Source organism: Clytia hemisphaerica, unplaced genomic scaffold (assembly GCF_902728285.1).
Source record: "Clytia hemisphaerica strain Z4C2 unplaced genomic scaffold, Clytia hemisphaerica genome assembly, whole genome shotgun sequence".
NCBI classification, from domain to species: Eukaryota; Metazoa; Cnidaria; class Hydrozoa; order Leptothecata; family Clytiidae; genus Clytia; species Clytia hemisphaerica.
Window position 1 is genome coordinate 367,602 of NW_027103384.1, and position 25,757 is coordinate 393,358.

Sequence of the window (25,757 nt, forward strand, 5' to 3'; positions counted from 1 at the left end):
ACCTCACTAGCCCGAAAAAGCCGGAATTCTTGATAGAGTGCAACGGGCAGAGTATCTTAATATTTTAATTTCGGCCAATCAGAGCTGTTCCGATGGCTTTATAGGTACACAGCTCTATACGATTTATAAAAGAAATCGGGAAAAGAGGCTAGTTTGTCGGAAAGTTCCGTGGCGCGAAAGAAAGGCGGCCAGCATTATTGTCATCAAGCGGGACACGTCCATTCATAAGACAAATTCTTGCAAAACCGTTCCCTTTTCACTGTGAGACGCTATCTGGACACTATCCTGCACTATTTCATTTTTTTCTAAATCCACTCTCTGAAATATATGGCTATGGGGTATCTTTACCTTGTCTCGTCGGAAACAACTTTCAAATAAACTTTTATTAGTGAATTTGCGCATTTAGGCACAGATAATATCAAACTATTTATTGCTCCCGAAGGGTGCCTATGTTGCTTCACGAGGCCTGGGGATCGAGCTGGCGAAAAATTGTTCAAGAAAACGGGACGATGTAACCTAGTGACCGCTACTGTTACTTTTGGGTAATTATTATCAGAAATTGGAAAAAACTTTGCGTACCACCATTAACGAACCTTCTGTTTATCTCCAGGCAATGTCAATTGAATTTAATTGATCCAAATTTTCGTAATTGAACCATCAAATTTTATCAAACAGAATCAAACTATAGGTGTTTGGTTACTGAACCTGATCGAAGACGACCCTGTCGAACGAAAGAAATATTTCTATCCCCAGACAAACAAATTGCGCTACCAGATAAGTGAACCACGCGGCTGGATAAGTGGACGTGTTGTCACGAGTTAACGCACGGTCGACTAACTAAGTTCGTATGAAAGAGGGCAGAATAGGGATGATGAAATTGACGCCCATGTGTGATCGCCCAATTGTTTAAGTACGTCTCGCAGACCACGCGTTCAGTCTGGGGTAAGTCTCAAAAAGTAATGTTAAAATCCGGGGAAACGACCCATGGCATGGCCCGAACATGTTCGGGCCTGTTTGGACGATGCTCGGGCCACAAAAAAGTATTATTGAATCGGCCCGAACATTTTGTTCGGACCATGTTCGGGCCATGTATTTACAATTGATACGGATTTGCCCATTTTTAAATATTTTCATTAGACAAATTCTAAGTTCCAAATACCAGTTTGATTCACAAAGTTGTATAACAGTACAAAAAACGATTCAGAAAAATTCTGCTTCGAATAAGAGAAGACCACGAGAAAAGGGAACGGGATAAAGAATAAAAAGAAGACCATATTATGTAAGATTTAAATCATTTTCTTTTTAATAATTTTTCTAACTTAATTGGAAAATAGATGATTAACTTTTATATATATTTGAACAATATATATTTGAATAAAGATGAAGATTTTTAAATTTGTTTGCTAAAATAAGGAATTTAAAATATAAATATTGGGTCCTGAAATTACACGCGCGATCGTAGCAAGTTTTCGAAAATCTGGCCCGAACATGGTCCGAAACTGCTGTGGGTCGTCCGGGGAATCGGCAGGGTCGTTCGAACATAATTCAACTTTACCAGAATCTTTTAGTTTCGTGACTGTTCGATTTGGTTGCGGTAATCTAACACCTATCGTTTGATAATGTTAGATTAGATTGGTACCCGTGAAAAAGGGTAATTTGCATCATTTGAGGGAAACTTTACATTGCCTCCAAACTGCAGACCTTTCTTGGTCTGCACTTTGTCTAAGCTAAAATGTAAATTAAATGTTTTTGACTTTTGAATTTTTATAATTTTATTACCAGAAAGCTCTACTATTTGGAGGCGATACCAGTTTCCATCCAGTGATTACCCTTTTTCACGGTAATCAAACAGTCTGATCTGATTGACATCACCTGGATATTAATTACAAATTATCTATTGACAGTTTCTTCTTCTCTATTCCTATTTCAGCTTTATGGTTTTGCCTTCCAGCCTTTGTTCATTCACCATGACAAATACCATATTAACCATTAAAGTAGTTTTACACGTTGGATGTACCGTCAATCGCTGCTTCAAATACGCTGAGTTTGCACAAAGATAGCAGTTGTTCAACCAAATCATCAAACTTCATTTTAGCATAACATTTGAATGACAAGAGAGTTTTGACTTCAAAATGTTGAACAAGAATTGGAATGAATTGTCTGCATTTTTAATGGAGCTGTGCAATGTTTGTGCAATGGGACATCAAAACAGCAACCAATTTAACCGAACCTCCACAGAATCATCTTTTTTGTACTGTCCAAGAAACATGAATCTGTTTGTTGTTGAAGAGGATGTGACGATAGAGAGAAAAAGCTGACCAGAAAGCAGTATGTCCCATGTTATCTCAAGTAATCCCATTTTAGAGCAGTTGACGGTACACAAACTTGACATTAACACTCCTTTTGTTGGAGAAATTCCTGAAGGATATTTCATGTTATGTTCCTGTTGTTTGGTTGTATATTTTGAATCATTTTGGTTTTGGAATGCTTCTGTATCCACTGTATTCTTTACAAAATAATATTACATTACGATATAGACAACAACTTAGCTGAAAATTATATCATTGTCAAAATATAGTCTTGGAAATTATAAATTCATGTTTTGATATGTTTGTTATTTTTATTTTTGTTATTGTTGTTTCAAAGAAAATGCTTTTTACAAGAAAGTCATTCTAAATATTCCCTGAAGATTATTCCCTGCCTATAAAACATGAAAAGCTTTGTAATTCAAGCTTTATAGGGTATCTATTAAAGGGGGCATGTTTAGTGCAAGCTATGGCTGAAAATTGAATACTTTGCAATATCACTGTATTTCTGACAAAAATAAACACGGCATTTCGCCTTTTCTGAATTTCAATCAATCACTGTCAAATGCCTGTCATCGGGAGCATCATAGCGAAAGCTACTTGCTAGTATTTACTACGTAATCCACGAAACCTGGCGGTATTTCTCATTAATATGGTGTTCATTACAATAGTTTACCGTCACCGCCGGGTTTAGCGAACATTTTTCGATTATGACATTTTTTTCATTCAGCCTAGAATCCTAGAATCCTATTGCGGTAGTCTGCATGGGTTTTCACAGGTGATCGTCTAAATTACCAGCGTTAGCAGCGGCTTTTGAATTTAAATTCTTTGGTGCAGCCTAGATCCATATTGCGTTAGTCCGTGGGTTCCTCCCGCTCTGGTGATCATCTGTTACTTTCATTACTTTCACTTATCAAAATTCCAGATCGTATTATTGTTGTAAAATTTAATCAGTAACCCAAAATCGACATTAATTTCCTGCGTTACAGCTCCACAAATGTTTCAGGCGAGGTCAATGTCAATAATTTTTATTCTTCTCACCATAGTATAAGAAAGCCGCGGCTGGAATATGTACCGCATTGTCTTTTCAGCTAATTGCTGTTCCATCTCTGTCTCCGAGCTTTATAAGAACATCAAAATGCTCAGTTTATTATTGGTTGATAGATTTTGAAATTTTTCTCTTATTTCCCTTCACAAAAAGTTTTTTGTTTCTAGACATCTTTGAATCTGTACCCAATAGAACACTTGAACTAATTTTGGACTTATTTTAGGGGTATTTTGTGGAAACAATAGTTTTTCGCCAAAATTGAAATTATAAGAACTATATTCAAGATGACAACTTTCCTGTTAGTTTAAATGATAAATTTTGAAGATGCTGACTAGAAATTTTCACAGTAAAATCTTGATTTACTTTTTCATTGATTTCTAAAAAGATTTCACTGAAATATTGTGAAGGCATTTCGAGGCACCTCATTAATTTTTGAGTTCTTTCAGCCCAGTCATTTCGTGCTTGTTTAAATTTCTTAGTGTTGATTTTTCCTTTACAATGATTTTATAATACAAGTGTATTATCAAGGGCATATCATTAATGTCTAAAACGCACTGAGAAGTAAGTATTAACGACAAACTAATAAAATTTACCATTAAAGATGCTACATTACTGATTTCTTGATCAAGAAATAGTTATCAAATACGACAGAGATAGAACAACAGAAACTCAGATGTTATCATTCCAGCCGCGGCTTTCTTATACTATGTTCTCACAAAGCACTCATAGCGTCGAATGAAAAGCACCAAACTTGCCCTACAATGAATACGTCTAGACCCATTTCAAATGTTCAAGAGCGTCTCAGACCCGGCGGAACAACCGTAAAGTGGGGAGGCTGAAGGCTCAAAATGAGTTAAAATTCGCTCGGAATTTGCGAAAAAGTAACGTTTTCTCAAAATTGGGGAGACTGAAGTTTCCTTAGTCTGGATGATGCCTATCTCAATACTGAGGCATTGTTTGTTCAGGGAAAGATTGATCTATCTCAAATTTGCATATCTCAAATCAACATTCTGATGCATGGATGACAATCTCCTGAAAAATCACCCTTCCATCCTAGTAAAAGGAGCCTCTTCTAAAAATGAAGAGAAAATGGCTACATCATTAAAAATCTTTAGTCGGTAATTCACCTACCGTGAAAAGCACAGCTCAAAATCATATATTCGTGCCGACGAATCGAGATTCTATTCATCGCGCAATCAGCGAAGACAAAAGTAACCATGACGACCATCCAAGATCTTGGATGAGCGTCATAGTCGATATTTTTATTCCCGTCGTTGAAAACACAACTTAGAAAAAGTCATCAATGCTTTGTAAAAAGAGTCAGTGATAGAGAATCATAACATAAAGTCTGTCTATTATTTCCATTCAATTAAAGTGACATTTCCATAATCAAAAGTTTAGTAATTACTGTAATACATTTGGGGATCATGTAAAAGATTTCTTTCGAAATAAACTCATTTCAACTACACTTGGAGGTTTCTGGGGAATTCGTAAATAGTAAACTGCATACTGATACTGTAAACTGAGAAACTCGTGAAATACAAAATTTCATGTTTGTGTTCTTCTTGGCTTTATTTTATTATATTCAAAATCTACAAAAATATACAAATTTAAGTTTTCCTTGTTTTTCAGTGTCTTTCTGTTTTTTGTCACATGTGGACAGAGCTTTCTTTAAGGGTCTAGACACATTTTGGAAGTTTTCTTGCATGTCCACTTTGTTCTGGTCTTTGTCCTTTGTTTTGTTCTGCATTTTACATACAATTCAATTTTAGAATAATTTATATAATTTATGCACAAAAAATAATTGATTTATTCATAATTTATTACATATCCACTTTGTTTTTTATAATTTTTGTCCACTTTGCTTTTTGACACAAAACCAGCACTTTGCTTTTTGTCATCAGTTGTCAACTAGCTTTTGAGGAGTTAACATCACTCTCAACCTCAACTGAACTCAACTCAATTCAATTCAAGATGGCTTCTAGTTAACTCTTAAGCTAAGTTGGGAATATCAATCAGTTTTAAATTCAATTCAAATCTCAATTCAAGCTCTCAAGCATACTTCATTCAAGCTCTTCATTTTGTCTAGGATTCTCACCACTACATTTCCTGGCATGCTGGTAAATAGACTTATATTTTACATTTTTCTTTCAACTTAGACTTATACTTTCATAGACTTATACTTTCAACTCAGACTTATACTTTCAACTTAGACTTAGACTTTCAATCAATATCAATTTTCTTTGTACATTGCTGCTAGAACTTAGATTTTCACAAAGTAGGCGTGTCAAATTTGACTTTATTTTTTTGTTCAAGTTATTTATTAGTTATTTATTTTTTTTCTTTTGTATTCTTTTTTCAGTTTTGAATTCTTAATGAATTACAAAGAGCTTGCAAAGAAATTGGTGCACACCTTTATAACAGATACAGTCTGCTAGACATTAATATGGTAATATTTGCTCTTCATCTTTGATTTTTTCTACAGTGATTAGATTGACACATGCGCGATAAAATTTCTATTATTTGTCTTCAGAGGTTACTATTTTCTTTGAAAACTTAACCTCTTATACTCAGGGTATAATTCACCTTGATAATGATAATGATAGGAAGTGTTTCCTTAGACCTAATTTCCACCTCTCTTTTTACCTTAGACAAGCTCACCAAAAGTGTCCAATCCTCTGGTCTTGACAGTATTCCAACTATACTTTGAAAAGACCTATTTTCCTTGATTTTTGTCTTGAGTTTTGTAATTATTTTAGTTATTTAGTTACCTTTAAAACTCCAGTCCACCATCTGCTTGATTTAACAGGTGGTATAATCTCACTGTTCCTAAAAAGAGTGGCTTGACTTTAAGATTCTTATTATAGAGGTATAATATTGACGCCAATTGCTGCCAGCATAGGATTCTATGGCGCTTTGTGCCTGATCCTCTACTTAGGAAAAACCAAAACGATTTTCGAAAAAGTATAAGCAATCTTTCTCGAATATTAGCAACACGACGCATTTTAGAGGAAATGCGAAAACTCAACAAAGATTCTTTCTTCTGTTTCGTTGATTTCACCTTAGCGGGGGAGCTACACCTGAAATTTGCCATATAAGAGGTGGGAGCTGCTTGTTTTTCCCGGCAGGCGGGGGGAGCTCTATCTTGGGAGGGGGCCTGCATTGGTTTATGTAACTCTGGGGGCTAAATAACACTGCTTGCTAAATATTTTTCTTTACTGTTGGTTTTTAATTTATTACATCTTAAGAATTTCCATTGTTTTATCAGATGAAAAAGGGATCAAAATAAAGGCACCTCTCCGTACGCGCAGTAAAGGTTTCTTTCCGGGGGGGGGGTACTTAGGCAAAAATGGATGATGGGTATGTGCGGACGGTAAGGGTCGTTTTTTTCACCTTTCAAAGTATCTCTAAGGGGCGGAAAACTCAGAAAGTTTTAGATTAGTCTCTCTAAGGGTCAGAAAATTCAGGATTTTTAGGAAATTTTTTAATTTCCAGAGAAAAAATTGTAATAAAGTCTCTCTAAGGGTATGACTTTTTTCAAAAATCGAAAAAAAAATTCAAAAAGTCTCTCTAAGGGTCACCTTTAAGCAAATATCAGTCTCTCTAAGGGTCGGTTTTCGGAGGTCCCATCCGCACATACCCCTCATTCGCCAACCCTAGTACCCCCCCGGTTTGTTTTTAACTAATATTGATTTTGCCAAAGATCTTGCAATTTTTGCATTCTATAGAAACGTTCATCTAGCCAAGTCGGTAAAACTGAGTTCATCAGTTCTTCAGCAAATGCCACCCTTCTAACTTCTCTACACGGTGTCAACATAAGGTCGGTAAAAAACTTCAACTAGGACCCTAAATAAATAACTTTGAAAGTGATTTTAAAATCAGAAAATGGCATCGCGTGGAAAGCATGCAATAAACTAAATAAGATCTAGAACTCCAATATGTTTAACACGTTCTCAAACTTCAAACTTTTAAAATTCTCGTCGAGCCAATTCTTCTTTACGGCTCCGAGACTTTGAGACCAAAACCAGGCTCGAAAGTCTTGACGAGTATTATACAACTCTTTTGAAAAGGGTACAAAACCTGGACTGGCGAAACCATCAAACATTACAAGAAATCTATAACGGAATGCCTAGAATTTCAACTGTCCTGCGACCAGCAGAATGCCTACTTATTCTGGATACTGTTACCACTCAAAACAGAAAGTGATATCTGATCTGCTTCTCTGATGTTTACCTTTTTAGGTATTTTAGAAAAAATAACAGGGCTTGAGTTGGGATATAATTGGAGACAGCGATGGTCAACCGTGAGCGGAGGGAGTGTTATTGTATGTTTCCGACCTAGGTCTTCACAGACCTAAATCGAAGAATGATGACGATGAATCAATAAACTGGGCTTGCTGAGAATTTGCCGACCTAGATTCTAATATTCACTGGAGTTAATTTTCCATTGCCAGCCATTAAAAACGAAAGCAGATCCCCTGATTATTTGAGAAAAGCACTAGAATTTAATTTATGATAAATTGCTCTGTTATTTTGTTTGTCCGTTCAGCTGTTAGCCAAACGAAACAATTTCTTTCTCCCAGTGGCAAATGGCTTTCTTTATCTTGAAGTTGGATTTCTAATTTATCTCGTCAGTAAAATCCGACACCAGTGTTGAGTTATAAAAAGTGCTTCTGGATCAAGATATCATGTTGTGTTAAGTCCTATCCTTTTGGTTTTTTTTATATCCAAACTAAAGCTGTGAGCACACCAACGTTTCTATCGCTAAGTAAGTAAGTCTTCGACCGCAGTCGGAGGCGACCCGAAGGCTCCTCTTTCGATAGCTATCTACCCGAAGGTAGGGGAGGGCGCCACTCTTTCTCCCTGGATTTCTTCACTTACCCTTGATCCTTCTCTTAGTTGCCGAGCATCAAGCAGAGAGAGCATCAAGTACCATTTTGGGGAATCTTTGGTATGACCCGGCTGGGGGTTGAACCCACAACCTTGCGAACCGTAGCCGGATGCTCTACCACTGTACTACGGTCGCTAAAGACTTATGTCACTTACTGATTAAATGTGCCATTACCCATCGATTTCACCTACATTGGGCGTAAATTTGAAAAAGAAAACTGCATTTGAGACCTAGTCTGAATCGCAGACATCTACAAGAACTGCAGGTAGTAGCACGAATCCGTTAGTGAATGCCAGTAGCCTTGTGTGAAGAAATTCATAATCATGCTGGCGTCCTATCAAATCATCTATTTTGCTTAGCAAATTAATAATTACGATACCAATTACCATATATTAGTTTAATTAATGCTTAATTCAATGGTTTCGATAGATTTACAAACATTTCTAACATTCCGAAAGAGCGATACTGAAAATAGGAGCCAATTTTTGTGGTATCATTAACAAGATTTGTGAAATTGACTTAAAAATCAGACTGTAGTATAAACGTTTTATCATTTTCGTTAAAATCAATATTGCCTCTGCTTTTGAACCAGATCTTTATCTAGCAGTATAATTATCTCTCTAACATAGTTGAGGAGAAAAAACAAATTCTGAGAAATTACGTTTATATTATCAACAAATAAGGGGGAAATGACTACATTTTTGCATGATCAAACTTGTCAGAAGAAAAGAATTTGATCTAAATCTTGGCTATCATAAAGATCTACGTGTAAAAAGTAGTTTTTGTGTGTATTAATGATGAAACCAAAACAAAATTGAATTGGAAAATTGTCGTCGTGAAAAATTCTGTTTATCTTTGATATCAATGCAAGAAAAGCGTGTATAGAACAGAAAAATATATTTCTTAGAAGAAAGTAAGCAAGGTTGTAGTTGGATTTCATAGAAATAAGCAGGAATTGTCTTAACAACATGGTGCACTTGATTGTTTACTTTATTCTACTCGTTGCAATTCAACATCAAATTATTTGTTTACGAGTCAGCAAAATCACACGGAATCGTTTCCCAGCGGATGACTTTGAACTTACACCAGAGACAGGTGATACTTGTCCACCTGACGCATGCGCTAAGTATCACGGAGAGATAAACACTATTGATCAGAAACAATGTAAATGTCTGTGTGATGGAAGTTTGAAGACGTTCATTTTGTCACATGGTTGTATGGATAGTGTAGATGCACGTAAGATATTCTTCTTTCATTTTTTGAATGTTTCTTTCCATACACACCCTGTCTCAGTGACAGAGCTTAGTAGTCTTATTGACGTTTTTCAAAAATTAATTCACTCAAATATACAAAATTCCACTTGGTTACAAAAATCAGTCCTCAACAAATTTATTAAGAATTACAAGTACTGCGAAAATTTCTATGAAAATTTGGCTAGTCTTTTTAATGCGGTTATTATGTTCATACGATGGTTCTTATTTTTTCCGAATTCAGCCTAAATGTTGTTAACACTAAGAGATTAGGTACGTGTTATTCCTAATTTTGTCTAACGACTGTAAAATGTATAGAGGTAATCAAATCACTTAATATTCTTGCTTATAACTTTGTTAAGACCTCTGTCTCAGTCTCAGTGATCCGGTGGAAATCTTTCTACCAGTGGAGATGAAAACTTCTAACTGAAATAACAATGTGGAAAAAAGTTTTCGTTTTCAGGTCAAAAATACCAGCGAGATGTTTTACTTTTTCACATACCCACGTGTCACAGACCCAGTGGCACCCCATTACACTGGAAAATGGGAATAAAATTATATTGGGCGATTCCCAGTGGGGCTAAATTCAGGATATTTTAGTCGAACTTTTCAGTGAGGCTGCGACACAGGGTTGATATTTTAGTTCGGAAGGGATAAAGTACATTAATTGCTTATCAATCATCCTCGTAAACTAGATATATGACATATATGTTATCTTTCAGTGTGCGGCAACTTTCGATTGGGTCATTATCGTTTGGTGTGGGGTTTCAGTATTGAAGAACTTATCGAGAGACACAAACAAATTTTCTTTTGCCCAACACCTGGAGACGAATGTAGCCAAGACACCATTGTGAAATCATGTGAAATAATTCACGATAAATCATTCTTTGATAATGGTGAACCCATTTTTGATGGCAGAACCATGGCTGATTTCAAATTTGAAGCTTTTGAAAAGGATGGAAAAAACCTTTTGGCTTTAATGGTAATTTTGGGCTGAATTTGGCTTGATCGTTGGTCTGTTTCTATTGTCAGAAAAACGAGAAGGAGGAAATTCTAAATACCAACTACGGGAAACTAAGGGAAAAGTTTGGTTTTGAATTTTCTATAAAATTACAAATCCAGAACAAAAAAATTATGAAAACATGTAACCCAAGTTTTATAAAGAATTTGATTAGAACAAAATCTCGTTTGTTATACTGTAGCGCTTTTTTAGAAGAAGTGTGTTCTAATTTGACTGTAAACAGACCTGGTGAGAAGTTTAAAAATTCATTGCCGTACGTTACGTTACCTGAGATAGACTCTGGTACAAAGTACTTTAAGGGCAGAAAGTTTCTGCCCTTAAAGTATGTGCTATTCTTTCTTTTAAACCCATTTAAGAATTTTGACGTCCTTGGTACTCATGTCTCACACGTGACATCGGAAGACTTTTAATATTATTGTTATTTTAGGCATCTCAAGACATTATCGAGAACAATTATTTTGGAAAAATACTCAATCTGATGTTGAGATGTACTTTGGATAATAATATTTACAAAATCTCGGAATTAGAAGGAATATTGGTGGTAAAGATATCAGAAAGTATCATCGGTAAGAAGTTCATTCTTTAATTTGTCAAAAGAGGTTACATATTGGCACCCCTGTCTCACAGCCTCAGTGAAACTTTTTCCTACAGCAGGGATAAAAATTTCGATTGACATCTCAATGGAAATAAAAATTATATTGTCCCAAGGTTAAAAAATCCAGCTGGGATGGTTTTGGAGTGCAATTTCTAAACAATGAATTTCGAAGGGGGATGAAATCGAAGTCAATTTCTCAGTGGGGCTGAAATTCTAGGGTATTTTTCCCACCGGGGACGAAAACTTTACTAAATTTTCCAGTGGGGCTTGGGCTCCAGCGGGTCTGTGACACAGGGGTGTACGAGTGTAAAAACCAACCTTATATAAAACGTATACATACATATTTTGGTCGTTATCAATAAAGTAGTGAAAATTTCATTAATCACAAGATCATGAAGGACTAGCTTAGCGCCACTCACCGCTTCAAAAATGAACGAGTCTACATCTAACCAATGAGCTTTATCAACCCTAAAAACTGGCGAAATCTTTGATCAGAATTAAAAAATTCGACAAGGTTCATCATTTTTTTCAAAGGTAAACAGCATGTATTGTAAAATGATTGACGTCGAGTAGCGATATCATTAATCAAATCCTGCTGAAATGTACACCATTTCTATAATTTTTATTCTAAATCTAGAAAGATTTTTTGGTTTTGTTGGTATATTATTCAAAAGATATCACACAGTAAACACATTTTGATTCCCTCCCATCATTTAGTACCAAGATCAGAGAGTTCCAAGAATTTTCCTGAACCCACATGTCCACCGACATATCAACCAAAGAACCCAAACGTTACATCATCATCAACAACAATCAAACCTACCAGAGCCTTGCATGCGTCAACAAGAATCATTGTGTCGTCTTCTGAAAACACCAACATAGATATCATAACATCCACAACACAGCCTGATAAGTTCAGAAACGCTAATCTCAAGACCACCACAAATAAACGAAACCATAAATATCTTTGAATCTTCCACAGTAGACATCAATACAACAGCAAAACAACTAATATCAAATAGTAGTGGAGTATCAAATAGTACTCTGATCATTTCAGCGGTAAGTCATATAGCTAGTTCAGCTAAGATAATCAAATTCGAGTGGAATTGGTTTGGAGTGTTTCAATTGAACTTCAAGCTGGGATAAATCAAAGTCAATTTCCCTGTGGGGCTGAGCGGATCTGTGACACAGGGATGTCTCCATCAAACTTTAAATCTATATAGAATCTGAAATCCTCATCAACATATTCCTACTCTTATTTTTAAATTCGTTAGGCACATAGATACTAGAACAAAGATACTGCGACTAGAAGATAATCAAAGGTGTACCCCGACCATTCTTAATCCAACCAACTCTCTCCCCTTTGTTTTAGGAGCCGGTAGGAAAAGACACATCTACATCCAAAAAGCAAGCAATTTCCATCGGTATCGCAATCGGTGCTTCAATACTTATCGTCGTGATCATTATTGCTATCATGCTCTTCAGAAAGAAACATTGTGAGTTTTTTTTCGGACCCTTACAGTGCAAAGAAAACTTTTGACCAATTTCAGACAAAATATGGTCAGATTTTCGAAATTTTACACCCTTAGAGGTGCAATTTTTCTCATCTTTGCTGATTTCGACCCTTACAATGTTCACCTTGGGAACCTTGGAAAGTATACCCTTAAGTGCCGCACGTATGGTAGGTCATTTACCTTGAGTGCCCCCTGGGCATATATCACGTGGGTATCACGTTGACACTGACAAATTTTGGTGATTCGCTGGAACTAGGAACACAATCTAGAATATGTTGAAACTTCCCAAGCTCATTTCCCTGGATTGTACTCCTTTTGTAAAATCGTCAGTCAGTATAAGACGTCATTAATTTTTTTTAGACTAGTATTTTGAGACTAGTTTTGCCAAGCAGCCTCAATGTTTCTTAAGAAATCGACCTTTTGAGCCTTAAATGTTTCTTACATGTTTCTAAACTTTGTCGAGCCTAAAAGACGCATGTCGATAATACAATAGACTAATCTACGGTACTTTCCTGGGGGGGTTTCATGGTTGGCGGAGGAGCGGAATCGGCCCTTTTTTCGGACGGAGTGGCGGAATTTGGCGAAAATTTAGACGGAATTACGGAAATTGGGTTCTCTGACGGAGACGGAAAATTAGATAATTTTAGTGCGGAAAAACGGAATTTAGCAAAAAAATTTGCGGAATTTCGGAATTGGTAAAATATATTCAAAATTTGCGGAATTTTCGACAAAAATATTGAATTTCAAAGGAATTTTCGGTGACGGAATTTTGGTTCAATTTAAGACGGTTTGACGGAAATTGGAGAAAAAATTGACGGAATTGCGGAATCGGGTACCCCCTGAAACCCCCCCCCCCCCTTTCCTATCTTCTATATTGATTTTCTCAAGTGTTTCTAACTGTTTTGTAAGTATTTTTCTGGAGCTTTGCCTTGATTGGAAGGTTCTTAAAAAACCAAATTAAAAAATGTTATTTTCTTATTCTCATCCTCAGCATGTTTCTTAGATGTTTCTTAGTTTTTAGGCATTCTGAGCCTCATATTTCTTAAAAGTGTGTTTTTCAGAAGAAAAACAAAAAAAAAACGTGTAATTTTGATTTTTGATTTAAATTCTAAATATTTCTATTTAGGTTGGCATAGGAAAAATAAAGATGGCACCGTTAAGTAAGTCCAAACAAATTTGCTTTGATTTATTTCTGACTCATTATTTCATCGACATCTTGAACGTTTAGCGGGATAAAATATGTCGTTCTAGGGCTTGTTTAAAACTAGCAAGATTACTCTCGATAATTAATCAAGAAAATCATATTTTGTCTCGTGCTTTTATCTTAGATACGCCATGGAGGGTCGAGTCAACCAAAATGGTACTCAAAATAACAATATCACGACGCAAAACGGGCATGCTCCAAAAATAATCCTCCCTAGAGGAAGTCTATTTGCAAATCAGGATCCCAAAATGGAGCCAGGAAACTCAATTATAAATAACCAAGGAAAAGTGTCACCTCGACCATCTATAAACGAAAGATTAGAACCAAGAGATGTAGGAACATTTCAAGAGTCATACATCAACGAACCCGAGGGAGTAGCACCAAATGAACCCATCTATATGGATCCACCAGACCTTTATAACATGGTAAAAGAACTAGAGAACCAGTCTTCAGATACTGACCAAATCCAAAAAACCAAGGAAACTCCTCCTCAATGTGACCAACAAGTGAGACCAGATGACTGCAAAAATCAAATGATAGACGAATCAACGACTTCACATCCCTACAATTGTATTGGTGAAGAAGAAACTCCAAAAAATCATGAATCACTTGCGCCAGAAGATCCTAACGATTCACATCCTTACAATCGTCTTGATCTAGACATAAAAAATACCAGGATAAATGATCGTCCAGAAATAAAACCTCCAAACGATTATAACGGGTTAATAAATCCTATCTATCATAAAGTGGACGACCCCAACACTATCCCCTTATCCCCTGTGATTAATTATAGCGGAGATAACGAAGGTACCATTGGTGGGATTGACAATGGTAATGGTGATAAACATTATGAGATCACTTTAGCTGAAAATGAAGAAGATGATAAGAATGCTATTGGTAATATCAGTACGAATGAAAATGATGCAGATAACAAACACTACGAGATCAGTTTAGATGAAAATGAGGGAGATAATGACGACAATGAGGATCATAATAATGGAGCTAACAAACATTACGAAATCTCTTTAGCTGGAATTGATGGAGATAATGAAAACTTTGAATATGACAGCATTGACGAGGATGATGATGTTGGTAACAAAAATAACGAATTGAATAATGCAGACAAAATTGGAAAAATATCCCCAGTACATGAGTTTTCATCTGACGAGGGCAGCAAGACATTGCTTGGTTCAATGGAAAGAAAAAAAGAAGAGCTTTACGTCGACCTCGAGGACCCAGAAGATGATGATTTGTATGAAGTTTCTCCCAAAGATGTCGAATAAAACTTAATAGAATCGATTATTTAAATAGCGGACAAAATAGGTGGATGGGCAAAATAGCTGGATGCGTGACAACGTTGTTCAGACATTCATCAAACGTTATATTGATGTCTATGAATGTTGATACCATCGATCTAGTATGAATTGAATGCAGGTGTTTTATACGGGTAGGGTAACTAAGGCTAGTTGTCGTGTAATGAAACAATTTTGAGTTTTTGTATCTACCCTTTGATGGGGGGGGGGTTGTACTTTTACGGTGTGATGGGATTGGCCCTTTTTTAGTACGGTATTACGGGATTTGACGAAAAAAAAGACGGGAAAACGGTATTTTAAAATCAGACAGTGACGGTATTTGGCCTTATTTTTTGTCATTATGCCGGTATTTGAACCTGTACAAACCGGTGTGACGGTGTTGTTATTTTTTTCAATTTTCGGGATTCCGGGATTCAGCAAAAAATTTGACGGCAAAACGGTATTTCGAACCCCTACAAACCCCCCCCCCTTTGATGGAAAACATTTGGAGTTTTGATTTTTGCAATCAAGGATGGATGACTAAGGCTAGCTGTCGTGTAATGAAACAATTGCGAGTATTTTGAAAGGGCAAATGAGTGATAGAAAAAATTTGGGATTTTGATTTATATAAATGTTAATTTACTGTCGTCCTCAGGCAGTTAAGATTTAACCATCAATGGATATAGCATACATAAACTCGCTATAATAGCTGGAGGACGTGACTTTCAATATCACGCAATTAATAGAATTACTAATATATTTCTTCGATGTGATTTTGAGTTTGAGATTTTGAATCAGACAAAATATATTTAAAGATTATCGTAGAACGATATATTTCATTTTTTGAAGTTTTTTTAATACTGAAATATTTGTAATTGGAATTTTTTTCTTGTAATTAAAAACATCAATCATTATAAATCTTTTCGTTTGATAAGTGGCAGGTGTTTTTGTTAACACCTTTGTCTACCATTTTGAGGAAAAAATCTTTTCATTTTGAGAGTTTAGAAGAATTTTTGGGATCTGTGTTTTTCGAAGAAAAAAAGGAAGATCTGTTATTCTACACCCCAGAAAACAATTTTTCCATTTCGTTTTCTCAATCTTATTGATTGTAATATATATTATAAAAATAAGGGAGTGAAAAAAATAAATAAATTCTAATGTTTTATTGAACACTAAACATGATCTTTATAGTGGGAACTGGGACGTATTTTTTCGTTCAATTTTCACCCTAAAAAAGCATCACAAAAGAAATTAAACGAATGAAGAAAAAGGAAGCTGGTTTTTGTGACCCTTATTCATTTCAGATCTTTTGGTTTCTTTTGCTATACTGGACAAAGAAAAATTGATGATATTACAATCTCTAAAATTGTACAAAATAAATTCGTTTGCGCTTTTTTTAGTGAGGTGGTTGATGATAATCAGCCCCTATTCAACTTGAGTCATTTTGTCAACGGTAGTTTGGAAACTTTGGACTTTCAGCTGATTTGGCAGACTACAGAGAAGCTGGCGTTAAATAATAGCCGCCATCCGCCTCCAGTGTCACCGTCGGGTGGTAGTACATGCAGTGCAAGTAAAGAATCTACAGAGTTACTGGAGATGAATCATAACAATGTCGATATTAAGATTGACACCAATAGAGGTCAGTTACAGTTTCTTCACTCTCCCAGGGGTTAAGTTAGGTCCCGGTTACTTTAATGGGATAAACTTTCAGGGGATTAACTTTGGCAGATGGGCCTATCTGCGAAATTCAAAAATTTTGCAGGGACTTAATTTCGCGGATGATGATTAAATCTAATTTTGTAATCAAATTTTGAAAATAGGGGTACCAAACAAAACTTTGATATGGTGGTGTGCGAAAATTCAAAAATCAACGAAGAGATTTTCTTTAAAGCGTGGTTTGAGTAGTCTGATTTGTGGGACGAAAAAACGACGATATAAATTTAAATTTTTGCGGATCGAAGAAACTGAAAGAAATTTCAAAATTTTTGCGGGTATTTAATTTCGCGGATGAGGCCCTTCCAAATTTCCATTTCAAAACTGCAAAATAAGCGAAATTTAATCCCCGCGAAAGTTTATCCCATTAGAGTAACTATTTTATTATATAACTCGAACTAACAGTGGACATCGCCAATTCGAACTTTTATTATTATTATTACTATTATTCAAATCTTTCTATAATATTTAAACTAATTTTCAGTCCCTATAAAAGGAAAACCCTAAAATGCTTTCTATAGCTCGAATCTCTCTGTAATTCGAATAAATTAGACTTCCCATTCGACTTCGAAATGGCGAAAGTTGTACTGTAAAACATTGGTCCCTGCACCTGGATAGTCATATGAAAATACCTTTGCCTGATCCAAATCATTCGAAGAAAACTTTCGTTCCTTTTTAATCGAGGTAGAAAGAGTCAGCTCTATACGTTGCTGACGAACTTCTGATACTCAGAACCTTAAGGGGGGGTTTCATGGTTGGCGGAGGAGCGGAATCGGCCCTTTTTTCGGACGGAGTGGCGGAATTTGGCGAAAATTTAGACGGAATTACGGAAATTGGGTTCTCTGACGGAGACGGAAAATTAGACAATTTTAGTGCGGAAAAACGGAATTTAGCAAAAAATAATTTGCGGAATTTCGGAATTAGTAAAAAATATTCAAAATTTGCGGAATTTTCGACAAAAATATTGAATTTCAAAGGAATTTTCGGTGACGGAATTCTGGTTCAATTTAAGACGGTTTGACGGAAATTGGAGAAAAATTTGGCGGAATTGCGGAATTGGGTACCCCCTGAACCCCCCCCTTAAGGGAAATGCATTCGAAACGAAAGCAAATCTATATCTCCTCCTATCAATAGATAAAAAGGTATTGGAGTTTCATGGCTTTTCCTTTTCCAGCAGGTCTAAAAATACATAAAATCATATTTAAGAATTGTAGTTATTCAAATGCGAACTACCTTGTCTCAGTGATCTAAGGAGACCATCCACTTGTCAACAACTCGAGTAAGAGGATAAGTATGTACTTGCCTCCACAGCAAACTTAAGCTAAGAGTTTCCCAACTTTGAAAAAAATCACAGCCAGTAAAATTTAGAGGTTTTACTTAGTAGAATCGTTGAAGAATAATTTCTATATGTCAGTTTTTTTTATCTGGTTTTTCTTTATTTTTATCTCAGGATTTTACAGCGATAATAGTTTGGATATAATTTTAGAACTTTATATCATGGTATGAAAGATTTCTTAATTTTCAACCTATTCTGCAATTTAACTTATTTTTTATGCTGGCTATGCATTTTTTAAGACGCCGTTAAATTTACAAGTACATGAACCACATTTACCTGGAGCGTGGAGTATGCAATAGGTGGAAGAAAGTTTTAATCTTTCTAATAATTTTGTATAGTTTGCTTGAAGTCGTTTAAAATCATTTTTTAAACTGCTAACATCGCTGCTAGAACTGCATGCGCACAAGACAGAGAATGAAAGATAAAACGTTGGATGGTGTTTATTACTCCTTTCTCTAGTTTCCAATCAACGAAACCTCCTCTTTACACTGAAAAATAGCTTGCTGGAACTGGACATAAACCATTCTTTACAAACATTTGGGATCTACAATCACCGCCGAAATACATTGACAATTTTGGGTATTTTGATGTTTTTCAGAATTTTAAGTTTTAAAGCTCGGACGAGAATTGCGATTTCAGTACTTCCACTTTGTTTCATTGGATTTCTCGATCTTTGAATGATTATGGTTATTTTCAGTTCGCTAAATTACCATACTGAATAAAATTGATTTTTGTCGTTGATACAGATCATTTTTGAGTATTAACGCATTAATACTCACCCTACTGTCTTGATTCCTCTAGCTGATTGTACTGGGAAGGTGTCACTGGAGCTCGAAATTTGACCATATCAGCATCCGATTTTTAGCAAAATTGTCAGGAAAAGGCTCGACCAAATGAAAGACGGAATTTGGAAAGGTTGACTCTGTCAGATGTAAATTTAAAAATTTAGTGACTTTGCAAACCTGTCAGACATTTTCAGAGCTTGAAAAAAATAATTCTGATGACCAGTGGGACTTCCCCCGTATCCAATTAAGCTTAAATGACCCCCGGGGTCTCAAGTACCCAATCATATGGACATTATGAACATTATATAACATTGAAGAAAAGTTGACCTCGGAGAATAAATATTTGATATTTTGGGAAATAAATTTGATATTATCAAGAAAATTCTTGATTACACATATTTGGTTCTAAAGCTAAATACTTTGAATATATTTTTGCTAAAAGATAAAGACCTGGGAAGGGGGGTTAATTTCTTGATGAAGAACCATCAGGTTCATCAGGGAAAAAAAAGTTTTTCAATCTTGATTAAAAAGCAATCATTTTGAGATTTTCAAAGGTGGTATATTTGGACGTTGAAAATACTATACACAGTTTTTAAGAAGCTTCTAAGGTCCTATCCTAAGGTCAATTGAAAGCTTCAATATTTCACAGTACTTAATTTTTACTAATTTTCTCTGCTTCCAACTTTTGATTTGGTTTTTAGTATTTCAATTAATTTGTTTTATAAACTTTAACATCGACTTCCCAGAGATTGACTTTATTTTTCTACCCCCTTTTAACATCTTTTTTTTTATATTTTCACTTGTATATTTTTGCAAAAAAAATTATTTTGAAAACAAGAATAATTTTTATTTTTTTATGCACAATTTTAAACTTGTTCATTACAATGGAATGAACGTTGTAAAACAGCTTGCTGTCTTTTATGCAAGCCGTCAATACGTTGAACTTGTACTCCCAATGTGATCTGATGTGTTTCTTTAAAAATTGAGTTCACCCAGCACGAAAGCTTAAACAACGTCAAAATTGTTTCAAAATATGTCACTATAGAACTTTTATCTGAAAGCAAAAAATATTTAAAAACAATTCACAGCATTCATTGAAAATGTTTTTCAAAACTTGATGAAGACGCTCTTGGTTGTCTGTCTTGAAAACAAACGATTGGAAAGTCTAAAAGACGATACTATGACCGTCCCGAAACTTTAAGAAGCTTTACCAAATAATCTACTGTGGTTATGTTTTGAAAGAAAATTTTTACTTTCATTCTACAACAAAAAATTGAAGAATATTTCTTCATATAAAACGAAATCGAAAACTTGTCACTTTTATTTTCAAACTAGAAAAAGTATTGATGAAAGACATAGACCGCAATTTTTTTGTTAATTTTTTATAACTCTTAGACAGAGATTTGCATTTTCATGAAAGATTTTCTGCCAAAAATTCTTGTTGTTTGAGTGATATATTTTCAATTTTTTCATCTCACAAAGTTCTCTCTCTCATCGTATTGAGCAGTTATGTCGGTGAAGAAAGAAGAAAACAGCAGACATGAATTTGCCACTTTCCTAGTTTCAACTCAGGGTTAGAAACTTTTTTGAATCTTGACATTTTTTTAGATTTCTAGGACTAGGACAAAATACATATCGATTTTATCTCGCGAATGTTAAGAACACTTGAGCCAATTTTGCGGTCCTTTTTGACCAGCCTTAACTTCCACCATTATGGGAGTAACTTTCAATTTGCGCAACGTGTGTTGAATTTAAGGATATGAATTTAAAGATCAGGAGATTCGAATTATAAATCATTTGTCGTCAGTCTGCAAATAGAGATTTAATCATTATGTTGACGAATTTGATATTCGAAATTTATTTTCTTTAATTTGTATTGCTTACTCATTAAATCTTCTATAACACGAAATCATCCTATAACTTAAATCATTTTTTCTGGTTTCCTGCTAGAATAATTTTACATTTTCAGCATTTCTTTTACTGGATTTCTCCTTAAATCGGATGACTTCTTATGCTACAGACCTGGTGGAACAACCATTGAAAGTGGGGAGGCTCAAAATGAGATAAGATTTGCTAGGAATTTGAGAGAAAACCTCATTTGCTCAAAAGTTGGGAGGCTGAAGTCTCTCCAGTCTCCCTTCCACCGGGCCTGTGCTAGTTACAGATACCTTATCGGGGAAAGAAATGTCGGAGTTTTATTCAGTTAGGGTTTTTTTTTTGCGGTATAAAATTTTAGGTAAATGTTTTGGTCGGTGATAAAAAATCGGGTCCAAGTTTTGGTCAGGTGATAAGATGTCGGAAAATATTTCGTCGGCGAAAGATTTCGTCAACACCTCAAAATTTTCGTCCCTTTCCCCCGACATTTTTTTTCCCGATAAGGTACCACATTTCCTATAAAACAACGTTACCGTGGTTTTAAGATTTTTAAGGTTTAGGTGGGGTTTAGGTACGACATTGTTCAGAGAGCAGCTCTTATCAAAGAATGTGGAATGTCCTAACTAACGGTGCTCTTTTCAACGGTGCTCATTTGAGGGGGTGCTTAATAGAGGAAATACTTTAAGGTCCCGAATAAATGTCCCCAGACCCCCTCATTCTTAAAGACCCTCTCCCGTTCTGAGCTGCTCAAAATTGTCGGGTTTTAGTATATATTTACCTCATTTGGGGGATTTTAGAGGTACGATTTCAGAACCCCCGGCAATAAGTTCCTCCCAGTTTATTATACTATAAAAATCGGACCCCTCATCTTTTATTCGGGGACTTAGATTACGCTAATCGATTCATAGACTATCATTTTCTTTAGATCGTGACGAAGGACTTGGACTTTGTACCTGGTTGTTGACACTAGCGGCCATGCTCCTTGTTATTTGTACTTTCCCAATATCACTGTTCTTCTGTATTAAGGTAAGTCTTTTCATTAAATGCTGTGTTTTTCTAAGGAGCTAAAGAAAATGACTTTCTTGGGTTTCAAGGTTGTGGGAGTAATAGCATCGGCCCATTTTTCGAACGTGAGGGATATATTTCAACAAAAATTTAAATGGGGTTTTTGAAATTTGGTCCTTTGTCAAAGACGGAATTTGGGCTGCTTTATTCCAAAAAGTTTCTAGGTTGGATTTTTGGAATTGTCAATAATTATATATATAAAACAAATTTTTGGTTACGGGGTGACAGAAACTAGGGAAAAACTTATTTTGAGAGAAATGATTTCTCTTTGAGTCAGGTCCAGGATATCCCGAATCTAGTACAACCCAACCGGAAAAAAATCTTCACAAATCTTTTTGAATGACTTGTGATTAGAGCAACGAGTCTCTATCGATTAAGAGGAGAGCTTGAATTATCCTTGATTTCTGAGTTAAGGTGTAAGCTTATGAGTCTAGTTAATCAAATTAATAAACTTTGTGAGGCAAAACTGTTTGATTTAACAGTCAGTTGTTAATCATAAATTTCCTTAACATTTGTCTAAATTTTCAAAAAGAATAAGTCGTCAGTTGATAATTCTCGTAATCATGAAAATTTTCCAATCCTATTTTGATTTTTCAAAACGACTATAATTCAATTTACTAAATTTTTATTTTTCAAATATTTTTTTCTTTTTCATTTTGGAAGAAAATTGAAATTTATATAATTGATTCACTCATAAAGAAACTCTGTGTAAAATAGTTTTGTTTTCCAGAGGACCCAGCAAGAACAATCTTGCATAGACAACAGACCCCTAACTGATTTTTCATAAGCCTTAGAATATTTTGTTGTCAGGAGAAGTTGCCCTTCAAATGCAATAGATTGAAGAAGAATTTCCCATCGTTCGTACGCCTGGGTCAAAACAGATCTTGAAAATTTCATTGAAAAATATACTATTTATTGGAATTTTCCACCTGCAGTCGTATTTTCAAAAAATGAGATTTCTGAAAAAGTGTATTAAAATCCATATAGCGCCGATTGTCTCGATTTTCTGTCAATCAAAATTATAGTTACCCCCCACCCTATCGTGAGCATCCCATTCTTGAACTATTTCTTTATAGTTAACCAAAATCTACTCTTTAGGTCATCCATGATCACTCATCTTTATATACCCTGGAAAAGGTTTCTTAATCCGTGCCAAGTAAAATCTTTGACCGGAATTTTTTTTCGAAAGTGGCACCCTAATCACAGATTTATAAAGCCCGAAGGGCACACTTTAAGGCATCACAGGCAAAAAAATTGAATATCGCAAAAAATATTGTTGCTATTGTTTTCAAAAACCCGCGAAGCTTCTGATTGGTCAAGCACTGAAATTTCATTGTAATGTCACGTGACCTAGGTAGGATTTCCTACCTAACCACGGCACACTTTTCAGCCAAAGCGCGACATCTAACCCTTCGGGCTTTATAAATCTATGACCTTAATCCACGTAGTAGAGAGCTACTACTTAATAGCGGTGTAAATACATCGAGAGCGTTAGATGCACTTTTTAATCGAATACTTTAGATGATGTAGCTCCGTTAGACGTTAATTTTTGACACGGCAGTGGCTTCTTTACGGGTACGACTTTAAAAAAAACTCCGATCAAAAATGACGAGTATAGCTTTGTCCAGGGTCAGTGGTCGTAGTCATCCTATTTGAATGATAAAGGTCTTATGAAAGTAATATCAATGGGGATGAAATATCTTCCAATTGGGCGAAATCATAGATTTCTGAATTTGCAAGTATTTTATATTTTTTCAAAACCTAACCAATTAAGTGTCACTTTGGAATCAGAAAGGGTTTTTGAAGTCAATTTTTCCATACATATAGCCTTTCCTAGATCTAAAATGCCTACAATTTTACGTGTATTTCCTCACACTACCTTGGTTGTTAAAAATGTATCATACCTTATTTTTTTCCTCTAAGATTGTACAAGAATATGAACGAGCTGTTATCTTCAGACTTGGTCGTTTGTTAGCTGGTGAAGCCAAAGGCCCTGGTATCTTTTTCGTACTACCATGCATTGACACTTACATGAAGGTGGATCTCCGTGTCATTTCATTTGATGTTCCTCCTCAAGAGATTCTAACCAAGGATAGTGTCACTGTCGCTGTAGATGCTGTTGTCTATTTCAGAATCTCAAATCCAGTATGGTCTGTAGTCAATGTTGAAGATGCTCACAGATCAACAAAATTGCTTGCACAGACAACATTGAGAAATGAGCTTGGTACTAAAAACCTAAGTGATTTATTATTGCAACGTGAAACTATTTCAGAATCGATTGCAAGGATTCTGGATGTGGCAACTGATCCGTGGGGGATGAAAGTTGAACGTGTTGAAGTTAAGGATGTAAGATTACCACAGCAATTACAACGTGCCATGGCTGCTGAAGCTGAAGCGTCAAGAGAAGCAAGAGCTAAGGTATATTCAAATCTTACGTCATCTTGTCTACGTAAATATCAGTCTAAAAAGTCAATTTTTTCGCCACACATACCGTCAGTTGGTAAATCCACTGCCCTCTGGATCTGTGGTAAGGGGTGTGCTTATCAAAAAGGAGGTAACAGGGACTTCAGTGGACCTTTCAAACTGTCATAAACCACGAAAATAAGCAACTCCCAACGATTTGTAGGGTTCTCGCTAATCGCTGCACATGGTATTTTGATTAAAATATTCAACATTGAAATCTTTGAATATGGATCTTTAAGTTTGAGTGGACTTAAGGACCTCAAATGAAGTATTCCCGCTCAAATTCCTGCTATATTCTAATATCCCGCTCAGCTCTTTAGCCATCTGGCTGTAGATCCCGTGAAATAAACTATCCAAAATTTTCAGATTACTTGACTAGTTAAATATAATATTGATTCAATCTATTTTCCAGGTCATTGCCGCTGAAGGAGAGATGAATGCAGCGAAAGCTTTGAAGGAAGCTGCCGAAGTCATCCAGGAATCACCACAAGCTTTACAACTCAGATATCTTCAAACCTTACAAACCATCTCAGCTGAAAAGAATTCAACCATCATTTTCCCACTACCGATTGACATGTTAAATAAAGCACTATCGTAAAGAGGAAGAATCAAGAAAATTGTGATTTTGATTTACGTTAAAGCACTATCTTTATAAGTTACTTGAATAACTTTGGAAAAAAAACAACAGACTTTCGACAACTGATAAACAAAATATGGCGGAATGGAATTGTTTATGAACTCACAACTTCTAATGAAAGCCTTCGATTGCAAAACGTGAAATCTATCGTCCATGACGTCTTTATAACGTTTTTATGACGTTAAAACAACTTCGTTTGTCGATTTTCAAATTTTCAGAACAAAACTGTAACATTTGGTCAAATGCTACCGCAACTTTATAATGCCAGATAGTTAATTACGCTAAAAATATCACGCCAATAACCCCTATTACTTTATATTTACTGTAGAAACATCATTTTCCCGTTACCGATTGACATTGTAAAATTGTATAATAAAGAAATAGTTTTAGCATATTATTATATGAAAAGTGTAAGATTGAAGGCATAAAAATTATTTTTAAGAGAAGGCACTATACATTAACAAAATCACGGTTCTAACTATAGTCGACTTCTAGACTGCTTAATACTGAATCGCAGGCCAAAATCATATATTGACCTGTGCCGACCAATCGAGATTCTATTCAGCGCGCAATCAACGCAGAGAAAAGTAACCATGACACCATCCAAGATCTTGGATAAGAGTTGATATTTTTATTCCCGTCGTTGAAAACACAACTCAAAATGTCATCAATGCTTTTCAAAAAGAGTCAGTGATAGCGAATATGGTAATATTTGCTCTTCATCTTTGATTCTTTCTACAATGATTAAATTGACACATGCACG

The 25,757-nt window shown here is 35.4% G+C and overlaps 2 protein-coding genes across 3 annotated transcripts; both read left to right on the plus strand.

The window, feature by feature from the left end:
* Positions 1-8,871: 8,871 nt before the first annotated feature.
* On the plus strand, positions 8,872-15,307 carry LOC136824790 (putative uncharacterized protein DDB_G0287265). The gene is made up of 7 exons (XM_067080768.1): positions 8,872-9,480; positions 10,217-10,476; positions 10,943-11,081; positions 11,828-12,169; positions 12,483-12,606; positions 13,751-13,784; positions 13,953-15,307. Exons 5-7 carry the CDS (start codon positions 12,585-12,587, stop codon positions 15,109-15,111), a joined length of 1,215 nt encoding a protein of 404 aa, XP_066936869.1. The 5' UTR covers positions 8,872-9,480; positions 10,217-10,476; positions 10,943-11,081; positions 11,828-12,169; positions 12,483-12,584; the 3' UTR covers positions 15,112-15,307.
* A 972-nt stretch (positions 15,308-16,279) lies between these two features.
* Positions 16,280-25,477, plus strand: LOC136824791 (mechanosensory protein 2-like). Of its 2 annotated transcripts, none has more exons than XM_067080770.1 (4): positions 16,280-16,759; positions 21,755-21,855; positions 23,818-24,312; positions 24,770-25,477. In XM_067080770.1, the coding sequence occupies exons 1-4, from the start codon at positions 16,717-16,719 to the stop codon at positions 24,953-24,955; spliced, it is 825 nt and encodes a 274-aa protein (XP_066936871.1). In that variant the 5' UTR covers positions 16,280-16,716; the 3' UTR covers positions 24,956-25,477. The 2 variants fall into 2 exon arrangements, with proteins under 2 accessions (XP_066936871.1, XP_066936870.1); XM_067080769.1 differs by lacking the exon at positions 16,280-16,759 and adding an exon at positions 20,400-20,527.
* Positions 25,478-25,757: the final 280 nt, after the last annotated feature.